The 12,867-nt window shown below is 36.6% G+C and overlaps 1 protein-coding gene and 1 long non-coding RNA gene across 2 annotated transcripts; both read left to right on the forward strand.

The window, feature by feature from the left end:
• Window positions 1–824: 824 nt before the first annotated feature.
• LOC308408756 (uncharacterized protein) lies at window positions 825–6,170 on the forward strand (the record flags this gene model as incomplete). The annotated part of the gene is made up of 5 exons (XM_080901167.1): window positions 825–1,283; window positions 1,946–2,014; window positions 2,172–2,318; window positions 3,157–3,315; window positions 6,153–6,170. The coding sequence occupies 5 exons, from the start codon at window positions 825–827 to the stop codon at window positions 6,168–6,170; spliced, it is 852 nt and encodes a 283-aa protein (XP_080757293.1).
• A 1,974-nt stretch (window positions 6,171–8,144) lies between these two features.
• LOC308408809 lies at window positions 8,145–11,373 on the forward strand. Its single transcript, XR_013973844.1, has 3 exons — window positions 8,145–8,163; window positions 9,334–9,360; window positions 10,561–11,373. It is a non-coding gene; the product is annotated as an uncharacterized lncRNA (long non-coding RNA).
• Window positions 11,374–12,867: the final 1,494 nt, after the last annotated feature.

The raw sequence follows: 12,867 nt of genomic DNA on the forward strand, positions 1-12,867 counted from the left end.
ATAACTTCATTTCCCACAATGCCTCAGAGCCATTACTCATCAAAAAAAGGCCATTTTCTGCGCGGTTATAGAGGTTGTGACTGACATGAAAGCGTGCTAGATTACTGTCATTCTATTGGCTCAAATGATTAACAAGGGGGACCAATAGAAAGAGCCACAGCCACAGGAACTATGCAAGTGCATTACGTTCGTGGAGGGGGATCTCCAACAAACAACAAATATTTTAGGCATTTAAATAAAGTTAAATCATTTCTTGTTCACAAATTTAGAGCCAAAGAAGCTATTCACAAATTATGAATACCTAGCTTTGTCTTAACTAAAACTGTTGTTTCACTGTGTTTCACTTCAGCAGCATCAATCTTTGCACAGATAATATTGATGTGATGATTCCTTATTTTCTGGAGTGTATTGCCAGCATATTTTCAAAGGACATTATATGCTAGAAAATACAAAAAATAAATGAATAAAAATTGGTTAAGAAAAAACATCTCATTGGTTCTATGAGTATGTGTTCAGTCTTCAGTTACTTTGACCAACTCTCTTTGCTGTAATATTTGCATTAATTCAATGAAATCTTAGAACTGTTAGCTTTATTTTAAAACCAACATTGTATTTAATATCAGAAAAATACTTTTAGACAGGCCTGGGTTTTTTGGCCTGTCATTTTTAAGCGGGAACCTCAGAAAGGTATTTTTGACTTTTGTTTGACATCAGAAAGCAAAGAGACTGCACAAAATCTACAGGTGTTACCATATTATATGACCCTTGGTTGTAACAGAAATGTATTAACTTCTTAATAATTTTTGTGTTGCCTTTTTTTCAGAATGGCTTTGATGAAGCTTTTAAATACTTGCCCTGACACGCCGTATTTCCGGCCACCCCCACTGCACTTCAAAGTGTTAAGATCATGCGACCAGCTGAGGGTCACTAGCTGGCGCTTCCAAGATGGGACAGCTACACCCCTTATCACCAAAAAGAACACTGTGGCAGCCATCACAGATACCGAGACTGTGACCAAGGTCACACTATTTGAGGAATTTTCCTCTAAAATCCAGCAGGGGCGGTGCTACATAATGAGGGGGTATGAACTCAGGGGCACGGCCCCACCATACAATATAAACATAACTGCACGAACCCAATTTTTTAGGGCTGCAAACTTAACTGTTAGTGAGGATCGTTTCACCGAAGCAGAGTGCCTTCTACATCCTCCTGCTCCACTGACACCTCTGAAGATGAGCTCGACAAATGGCGGGCTCATCACAGTCCAAGGGGAGGTGGTGGAGGTAAGTATTTGTGGTTCCATCAGAATTTACATGGCTTTAGGTTTCCAAATAACCCATTATTGCGTGTATTTTTTTACAGTTAAAAATAATTTTTGCTGTCAAGCAGAGACTAAATTCTGTTAAGATTGTTAAGCACAATTTTTTAAAAATATTTTCCTAAGACCGTTTCTGGTATTTATGCAGCCAATTTGCATTGTGTCTACATACATTTGTATTGTAAGGGCTAGATTCTAATGAACAGTCTCTACTTGATAATAAAAAACAAACAGAATAATTATTTTATATACCTGTGTATATAAATTTATACAAAGGTCTTCATCTTAATTTACCTATACTTTATAATAAAAATAAAAGCAGATACAATGGAAACTGGCAAAATTACCCTGAATTGGGCATAATGGACACCAACTAGAATTTGGAAACTGGCAAACTTTTCATTTATGTTGCTGTCACTTAAGAATCCAACTAAGTTACAAATGTATTGTTTGTAGAAAGATTTCCTTCAAGCTGTTTAATAATTATGAAAAACATCCTGATAAGTTCAATGAAGAATACTTAATAACAGCAATAATATAATCTAAAAATCTTACTGAAGAAATAAAAACCTACCACATATCAATACACTAACTATTACTGATATTTTATTTCAATTTACTTTTCAGTTTTCTGCAGTAAAGGACGTAGTGTCAGGAAAACAGCACGTTCCCTTGCGAAATCTCCAGCTAAAGGAGGTAATGATGCAATTTTAGTTTTATATTGAAATTGGTTAAACTAATGTGACAAATTTGACATTGCTGGTACATGAGCAGTGGGCTTTCTTTTTCTAGTTACTGGATTTTGGATTATTTAATTAATAAATCTATAATTCTGTCATATTTGTGATTTCAGGATGGTTACACCGTATCAGTCTGCCTCTGGAGGGAGGCAGGAATTCACACCTTTAATGTGGGAGACCAGATTAACCTCTCCCACATGAAGCTGAACCACACCGCATATGGGCCACAGCTGCACAGCACTAGTTATACGAAGGTTGAGGTATGAAGAAGCTAAACCTTTGTACCAATATTTCACAGCAACAACAAATGTTTAGAACTAGGTTTTGAAATGTAACTACATATTCTTTCAGTCTGGGTCAAAATATGAAATAATATTATATATATATTTATATCAAATTATCTTATACACACACACACACACACACACACACACACACACACACACACACACACACACACACATATATACACTCAACAAAAATATAAACGCAACACCTTTGTTACTGCTCCCATTCCCCATGGGATGGACGTAGAGACCTAAAATTCATTCCAGATACACAATATAACCATCCCTCCCTCAGGATGCTGATCTGACATCATGAGTAGTGCCTTTTGTTGTGGGCAGTCTGAGGTACACCTGTGCACTACTCATGATGTCAGATCAGCATCCTGATGTGGCACACCTGTGAGGTGGGATGGATTATCTCAATATAGCAGATGTGCCCACTACCACACATTTGGACTGATTTGTGACCACTGTTTGGGAGGGATGGTTATATTGTGTATCTGGAATGAATTTTAGGTCTCTGCGTCCATCCCATGGGGAATGGGAGCAAAAACAAAGGTGTTACGTTTATATTTTTGTTGAGTGTAGATGTCCAGATGAACATAATCCCAAGACGTCTTTGGGATTTAATTACCTGCATGATTGATCATGCATCATATAATGCATAATGTAACACATACATATAAACGTATAAACATAATGTGTATGTCTTGGTGACTTACTTAAACCACATGATGACCATAGATTTTCTTTTTGGATAAAAAAAGGGAATGTTTGGAGGGCTAAATATGTGCTTATGCTTTGTCAACAGACAAAAGTAGAGGACAGAGAGGAGGTCCTCATCATTGGTGTGGCCATGAGTGACAAGCCAAATCAGCTTGAGGTTCTTCTGGATGATGGGCAGAGCCTCTTCATCGACAGTGAGCTCTGGACCCCATTTGATAATGAACTTGAGGAGGCAGCGGTCAGGGTAAAAATTCAAATTAAGGGGAAGCAAATTATGCAGATTAAAAAAACCCCACTGTGAATAATTTAAAAAATGTATTCATTTGTTCCTTTGTTTGTTACTTGTTTGTTTGTTCAAAAATATAAAATGTTATATTTCATAAATTAAAAACAATGAAGTTCTTATTTTCTATGTATTTATAATTGTATATTGTATATGCTTTTATTTTTATTATAAAGTATATATTAAGATGAAGACCTTTGTGTAAATTTATATACACAGGTATATAAAATAATTATTCTGTTTGTTTTTTATTATAAAGTACAGACTGTTCATTAGAATCTAGCCCTGTACCATAATTAACTGTTTTGAAAATCTAATAAATATTCATTTTAACATTCCTGCTCTTTTAATTTTTTATTCAAATAATTGTGGAAGCGCAAAATGATGAACTTGAGATTTTTGGGTAGACATGATATCAATGAGAATAGAATAGAATAGAATAATCCTTTAATTGTCCCACAAGGGGAAATTTGGTTGTATCAGCAGTACAGAAAAAAAGAAAACACACACACACACAGATATACAAACAGAACAGGACACAGAACAGAAACACGATTTTTACATAGTTACATTAATTTACATTAATTACATTACAAATTAATCCAAAATCTATACAAACAATTGAAGCATCCGTTGGAATTGTGAATACATCCTTGTTTGTCATGTTTACATTTATGGCCCTAAGATGCGCAGACACATGATAGGCTATTAACTGCAAAAATATATGCATATATAAACAGGAAATGAGAGACAAAATATATTCTTTGATTTGCTGGAGTTTTGTGCACATCCCGTATGGCAAGGATAAACAACATTACAACTACATTAAAACTCCCAAGAGCTTATTTTTTTCATTTAGTTTAGTTTTAGTATAGCTTTCCTGATTTGATGATAAACTACAGAATATTGTTGAAATGAAGTTCACATTGTGATATATTTCAGGTGTGGAGAGTCACACAGCTGAACAATTGATGCACATATTTAAAGAAACAGGGATCAAATAAAGAACATTGCTGTGGAATAAATTACATTGAAAAATAATCACTGCCCTGTGTTAGAGAGTGATTTATGATCAGGTATTAATTGGGTTAACTTTACCTCTTACAGCTTTTAACATAGTGCTGTGACCGGGATAAAATTTATCATAAAGTAGCTGGAAACAGTAGACTCATTAACATGAATGTTATGGTTCCAGTGTGATCAAAACTCATATCAGCTGTGTGACCTCATAAAATGATAAACAGAAACACATCTGACTGGATGTGATCTTCATGAACTTCATAAACTTTTCAAATAGACTTAATGGGTCAAACTATATGTCTGACCCATTATCTATATATATATTAGAGCAGTCTAAGCACAGATGTGCTACCCCAAGAATACAAAGCCACACTGGAAACGATGACAGGCTTGCAGCCCTCTGTCTTCCTGGAGTAAGGTGCCTGATCAGTAGTACAAGAATTATGCTTCTAGTCCACCTAGGTTTTGAGTTACACAACGTTTTGTAACTCCAAAAAACGGCGTTTTTCGCCTCTCGCCGCGATCTAATTCTGACTCCTCATTACCCTGTTTTTCAAAATGGCTCCTCGCGTTCCCAGTGGCGCAGTTGGTAATGACATGGGTCTGCAAGCCAAAGATCGTGGGTTCGATTCCACCTTGGTCAACATGTTTTTTTCCCTACAAATTAATACACTGTCACAGACCAGTAATTCATATTCATCATTTATTACAATTCTGCAAACTTTTATGATTTTACCAGCTTTTCTAATATGGACCTCACATTCTTGTTAAGACTCCATGGCACAAGTACTCTTCCCTTTAGGCTCTGTGTATGTGTGTGTGTATCAATATGTCTCCCATTTTAAAGTATTAGTCCTCCATAATTGTATTTCTGGTAAATCACAGTATTCCTGCTATGTTGTACTATTTTTCTAAATCATAATGTTTCTGTAATGTTTAAGTATTTTTGGCTAAATATATTCTTTCTGTTATCTTATACTATTTCTCCTAAATTCTTGTATTTTTGAGAAGTTATCATGTTTCTGGTAAGTTACAATATTTCTGTTAAGTTCTGCTATGCTATTGTATTTCTGCCAAGTATTATGTTTCCTCTAAGATATTGCAGTTCTGCTAAGTTATTCCATTTTAGCAAAGTTCCTTTGCTTCTGCAAAGTTTTTACAATTTCTGCAACTTTTCAGCTTTTTCAGCTAGTTTTAGCAGACAGCTTCAGCTTTAAAGCAATTCAGAATTCATGATTACAACCAATATGTAGTAGAATAAAAGAAACAAATGTGCAATGAACATATCAGGAGTCGCTGTTAAAAAGTCTCATAGCAGTGGGGTTAAGGGACCTCCTGAACCTCTTGAGTCCTGCAGTGGAGTGAGATGAACCTCTGCAGCTCCTACTGTGAGGATGCTTAGGCGATCACCAACACCAGCTCCTTGGTGTTGGTGTTCAGCAGAAGACTGTTCTTATTACTGCAGTCAGTTAAATAAATCTATCATAATAAAGTACATTTTAACATAATGACCTTATGTTTATTTATGTCTTTTAACCATTATTTCAAATTCAAAGAATCCTGTTTGAAACATTTATTAAACTTATAGAATTAAATTTCTGCTAGTTGCTTTTTGTTGCAAAAAAAGCAACTAGCAACTAGTATAATAATATTTAAATTTACATATATTTTTCACGTTTTCCATGCCAATTTTGTGTAATTGCGGAGTTTCCCACTACCCGTGAATGCCTCTTTTTTTAACGTCTCTGCCTGACTCCTGAATCTCCGTCCACTCTCAGCTCGATCCCCACCGGTAAGCGCTGCTTCTCTGTCTCTCTTTTCTGAAATGAAATGTCTATAAGCTGTATGAGGGATTTACCCAGTTGTTGTTAGTGACTTATGAAGCCAGTCGAAGTACAAGTCATGTTAAAGTAACACAATGGCTGCTTTTTTAGTGAAACGTTGTAATTTTACTATTTAAAAGGAGTGTTTGGTATGCTAGCACTAAGTGCTAACGCCTAGCCTAGCTGCTATAGGCCCAGTGTGAAATTAATATGGTTCATTTGATTGTTTATTACAGTTATTGTGTTGTATTTGGTTCATTCGGTGTGTTAGTGTTTCTGAGTCTGTTAGGGAAGCTGAAGTTAATTCTCTTCACAAATCAGTCAGTTAAAAACGGCCTCATTCTTTCGGTTGTAAGCCGTCATTTTAGAACCACTGATTAGCTGCTGAAGCAGCAGGGTCGGCAACTTCAAAGGAGCCATTTTACCGCCATTAGCTGTGTCCCAAAACGTCGGCTGCATCTTTCGGAGGACCCAGCCTTCGCGGTCTACGTGGACCGAGAAGGCTGTGAAAGTGGACGGTCTAGCCTTCAGATTTGCGTCACCGCTGTCTCGCTGGAGTTTAATAAACTCGGCCGTCTGCTCCTTGCTATTTAAAATATAACAGGACACTGGCGTAAATTCTCGACCGTTTAACGTTTATTGAGCTGTGTGAAAATCCCGGAGGAACCCACCGGATTGATTAATAAAGCTTTATTTAATCTAATAATCTAATAACTTTGATCTCAGCCAAACCGATTTACTCCAGAACAAATAAAACACAGAAAAAGGCAAACAATTACATTTTTAAGTTATCAGAGTGACTTGTATATCATGTTTAACCTGAGTAGCGAAAGAGCGGGGGTCTGAACCCCCCTCCCGGCTTGCCATCGAGCCTCTGAAAACGTCGGCACACTTTTGCAAATATGCGATGTCTTGATAAACCAAGCAGATATTTACACCGCTACTTTCTCGCCTAAAAATATGTTAAAAGTTTATTCGGGGAAATGAAGGACTCATTTGTCGGCCGCATTTGAGACAGCCTTCGTCGACTGGCTGTGACATAATCGGCCTTCAAATGCGGCCTCCAGAGGATGCAGCCGACATTTTGGGACACAGCTTCTGACTGAAAGCCGGGAGAAAAAGAGTCACGTGCCTGTACCGGTGTGTTTTTGTGCTGTGGGTTAATTAACAGAAGGGAGAGAGAGAGTGAGGATGAAACACATAATATAAGAATAATAACATCTCTTAACAAGAAGTTTTTTTTTAATTAGGTAATTTTAGTTTTTTAGTTAAATTTTTAAGAACTGTTTAACAAACACTTGTTTGTGCAGGTTGTTTTTTTTTTTAAATGAAACCTACACCTGCAGCTCTGTTTAACTTCTCACTTTGTGAAAAACTAACGAAATATAAAAAAGTCCACCTTCAAATAAATAAAATGCAGCAGTGCACCATTAATATTATAAATATGATATGTAGATATTTAAAACAACAGCATATTAAATGATACTGTGTGCAGGTGATAATATTTTTAGGAAGCAGAATTTGAATGCAGACGAACTCAAATGTTGAAGCCTACAAAAATATCATCCAAGCTTTCATTTATGATTGTTCATGCTTTGAAATTGTGATGTCAGAATTTGATAAAGTGTGCAGAGCTAGGTGTAGCAAATCATTGCTTATTAAATCTACTGTGTTATCTAATAGCACCAAACTAATAGAGCTATCACATAACTGAGAAACGTGTGTGGCTTATTACAAATGGATGAAACCACATTTTACCTTAATGAAGACAGTAATCTTTAATAAGGTGTAGAAAAAGGTGAGTTGTTTGTTGCTGTGATAAACAAAGAAGTGTACTGAATCTTTTGGACTACACAGAGTGATGCAGTATTGACTGTGATGCTGATTTGAGTTGTCTCATTCTGTATTTTTGTGCTTTGTCTTTTGTTACACAGAGTGAAAGAGATCTTTGGTTTTGCCTTTGCTGGTAAGTAAACAGTGATTGTAACTGAGGCAGTATGAACCTGGCATTGCGTAGCACATTTGGCAACTTACATACAGTAGTTTGACTTTTTGTGATATGTTTCCATTTACTGATGGGCAAAAACACAAAGTCAGGATTTATTACCTGTAGCAGCAAAGCCCTCACACAGGACCTCTGACTGTCCCTGAAAATGTCCCTGAAGTTTAATAGCCCATTTATGTATGATTTAAATTTCTTATGGCTTATTGAATCCAAACATAGGTAAATGTCAGTTGTTCATTTTCTCCTTATGTTTGTGGATTTAAGTAGCAGACAAAACAATGAAAGTGTTTTAGGGGAGTCAGTATAAGTGGTTGCTCAAACACTTAAGAGCTGCACAGGTATTGATTCATATTGTCTCTCAAATTCTGCTGATGTGTTACATTAAAGTCAGAACACTGTAGAAGTATTTTGTACAGTTAAGCAATAATGAAAAACTAAGAGAACCAGAGGTGTGAGTGGACATTGTTAGGTACATTACAGCCAGTGTGTCTAATTAGTTTATCACTTATTTGGTGAATATAATGTGTTTTAAAATTTTATAGAAAAGTTGCCAAAAAGGTACACTGCAAAATACATAAATATTCCTAGCAACAGGTATAATGAAAGGACTTTTTAGTGTAAAAATTTAAGACATTTAATTTTAATTACAAAACATGGTGCACCTCTGCTATTGTAACATGTCAATATTTAAAACTATTTTAAGATTTACATATTCATATCAGACATGACGAGGTTTTCTGTTGCTTCTGATTTATATAATTATTTTGTATCTAACATTTTTAAAAGTTTTGGCTTTCACACTTTAGTAGTACTGACCTGTTGTAGAAAATGTTGGAGCCACAAAGCTTCTGTGTAGGAAATATTTGGTATATCCTGCACTTGTGCCAACAAATATTGGTGGCTATTCTTTATATTTCTGTAGTAATGAATGCTTTTATTACACTTGCTACAGCCATGTGAGACGCTGCAGTTCATTTATCTCCTCTTTAGACTACAGTAAGCTCATAAAGCCTTAAATAAATTAAGAATTTTACTAGTTAATTTATGTCACAGTAAATTGGATTGTGTGTGAAGAGGCTCAACAGTCTGAATCATCAAACAGTGATCTGATGAATTGTTTCCTTTCTCTAGACTGCTGATCTGATCGTCTCCAGTCTGGTAAGTAAAGGTTTGTCTGAGGTACAGTGCTGGGAAATGTTTCTCATTATAGGACATTCAGTTTAGTGGAGTGAGTCAGCACAGCTCTTGGGAATAATCAGATCGTAGAAAAGTCTGTGTAAACATTTCCAGACTTACAGATCTCTCTTATCATCATAGTACATTTTTAATTAGGCCCTAATATCGGCCATGCTAAGTTTATTGTAGATTTAGTGGAGTGTGTATTAAACATGCCCCATATTTGACTGAAAAATGTAGAAACTGCTGTTTAGGAGTCATCTGTCTCCAAATTTTTCATTTTGCCAAAAGTCATACTGAGTAAATTATTTTTTACTTTTATGTTAACGGCTCCCCAGACATTATGATATACTGTTGAACCAGGTAAGTACACACAGAAACGGGAATTTGAGACCTTTGGGCATTTAGGATCATGTGAGTTGAGTGCTGTGAAGTGTTTAAAGCAGGTGGTCTGAAACTGTCTGCTCTGACTTCATTGTGTGGGTTTAGCTTGACCATATAATGTTTATAGTAAGTTACTGTAGCACCATATCTTGGTTTACAGACTGTGTTTGTTTTTATTGTGTTAATAGAATGCAAAAATGTCCTTAGAAATGTTCCACCACCATATGATAAACATTTTCATTCAGTTGAATCTAATAATGTACTGTACGACTCTTCAGTGTGTAATGATATATGTGTTCTGTATTTTTCGGACTGTAAGGCGCACTAAATTCTAAGGCACATTAAGCCAAACAAAACAGATAAGTGAAACTTTATTCAACTAATTTACAATAACTCTCAAAATTGTTCAGTTGTAAGACATAAAATACAGAACAATACACTCACTTTTCAGGATTTATGGACTGATGAATGTGGATTGATCAGTTTGAAATCTGCTTCATAAGCATGGCTCTCAACAGGTGCCAGGCCCTTATACACACACACCATATTATGTTGAAGCACAGTACGAATTACTCTACGAGGGTGCTGACTATGGTATCCATGCTCCGACAATACATCAAGTGGTGCCCGTGTACCACATAGAATTGGTTTAAAATCAGTAAGCACAACCATACATAAGGTGCACTGTCTATTTTTGAGAAAATTAAAGGCTTTTAAATGTGCCTTATAGTCTGAAAAATACGGTAAAGCCAGGTTTATTGGAAGTGTGTCTAATTCCACTTTCTTTCTGTCTTACAGGTGACCTGCTGCAGAAAACCCTCTCCCTCTATCATTAACAAGCAATTCAGTCTGTCCTATCACTCTCCCTCTCCCTGCTCAATCTTTTTTGACAAGCCATTCTATCTTCTATCCATTCTCCGCCATGTGCTCTATCTAATTTGACAAACTTGAACCTGAGTTGAAACGCAATCCTGTGACTTGAAATCCAGTTTTACCAGAATCTAAGTTTTTGGAATTGAAGTTACCTGAACTTTGTCAGTCTGTATTCAGAATTCTGAGAGATCTCTGCTCTCACTGCTCCATCTTTCCTGTCGTTAAACTCTCTCACATCCAGTCATTTTTCTGGAAATCACAAGTAGAAAGTTAAAATTACAGTAGTAGAATTACAGTACAGTAGAACTCACAGTAGAAACTACTTACACAGCCCTACATTTGTCATTTTAATTTTGCATTACACTTTGGAATAAACATTGATTGGCTTACAGGTGCAATTGCTTTGATAAATTATATAAAATATACACCTCTTAAAGGTTTATTTGTAATAAGACAATCTGGTTATTTTGTAATATATACATTCAGACTGCTCTATTTACATAAATATTAAATTAGATTCAAATACATTTTTCAAGTCTGTATCACTGACTATAACATTTGACTACAGTAAGTTTATACTAATATTATTTAAGGACAAACCCATTTCTATTACTCAGTGTAAGTATTGAGTTACAATTGTCATTGAGAAGCTGCCCTGAGGACCCAGACTTCCTGTTTCCTGACTGCTGCAGAACATCCAGCTGAAGAATCCTCATCGCCTGTCATCTGATCACCACACCACCACAGCTCCTTATATTTGCTTTAGATTTTAGATATCTCAAAGATTTACACAAAGTCTACTTCAAAGCTAAGAGTTTTATTATAGCCTGTTGATTGATTGTTGAGATTTATTCTGCATATTACTTCACAGAAGTATAGACCTATTCATTAACCAGTCTGGTTAAAAAAAAGAAGTAATAATATACAGTTGTTGAAAAAGCTACAATAAAACGTTTTTAAGGATCTTTCAATAACTTTTATATTGAGTTTGTATTTAAGCCAGCCTTTTACATCAATTAAACGGTCATAAGAACACTTTACCATTTGTATAGTTGATCCATTTAATAGAAACTTGAGTTTTTCAGTGTTTACAGGTTGAGTTTTGTATACATTTGTGTATAAATACATATAAGGTCCAATTTGTACTTGCACAAAATGCCAAGGAAAGGTCAAAGGTCACAGTCCCAGAAGCTTAGATGGCAAAAGCAGAAGGAACAGGTAAATCTTTCTCAGACCGGTGAGCAGGTAAAGGTGTCTGTTACAAGTATTCCCAGTCCAGAAGTGCAGCTCAGCGTTCAGACGGCCGCAGTGTCTTATGCAGATGTGGTAAAGAGAGGTGTTTGCTCATCATCTGTGCCAAATGCTAAAGTACAGCAGGTAATCCAGACTGAACCCCAGCTAACTGTGCAAACGCAGCATGATGGAGAAGCTCCAGGACCGTCTCATGTACAGGTTACAAACAGTGAAAGTTGTCCACGAGTGAGTAGCATCTGTGCGTCTCGAAGCCAGGCCAATGCTAAGTATGGAAAGTACCGGAATCAGCAATGCATGGCGAACAGTTTGGTTTTCCTGTCATTCTTACACGAGGATGAATTCATTACCAGAGCAGATCTCAACCGTGTGTTGGACAAAGGCCATGCCGTGTATTCAGATGCCAGAAAGAGGTTTGTGAACAGCGTGTTTCTAGCCTGTGATGAACTTCCCACTGTGATCATCAGCCGCAGACACGAGTATCAAGTCGACATGTCTCAGTTTGCTCATTATGGCACATTTGACGGTACAGGTCATCTTCCGAGCCTTGAACAGGGACTACAGCGTTTGGCTTCAGAGTTTCGCTACGCTTTGCTAGTCATGGGAGGAACAGCCATCGCAGTTTCCAGGCTGACTTCAGGTGAATACGCATACTTTGACCCTCACCCACGTAGGTCTACAGGAATGCCATTGTCGCTAAGTGTAAGTGGTGGAACTGCAGTTATGTTAAAATTCACACGTCTTAACGACATGATTGACAGGATCAAACGTTTGTACCGAATGTTTTGCATTGCACCAACCTGTGCTTATGAGCTACAGCCTGTTGAGTTCCACAGTGAAAACGCTGCTGACCAAAGAAATGCTGATGAAAACAGACAAACAGCTACAACTGTTTCACCACCAGCTTTAAATGAACCTGAATTTGAAACCCCAAAGTCCACTGAGCAGACACAGAAAACTGTGGCCGACACTTTAGCTACT

Source organism: Rhamphochromis sp. 'chilingali' (genome assembly GCF_963969265.1).
Source record: "Rhamphochromis sp. 'chilingali' genome assembly, chromosome: 13".
Classification (NCBI taxonomy): Eukaryota; Metazoa; Chordata; class Actinopteri; order Cichliformes; family Cichlidae; genus Rhamphochromis; species Rhamphochromis sp. 'chilingali'.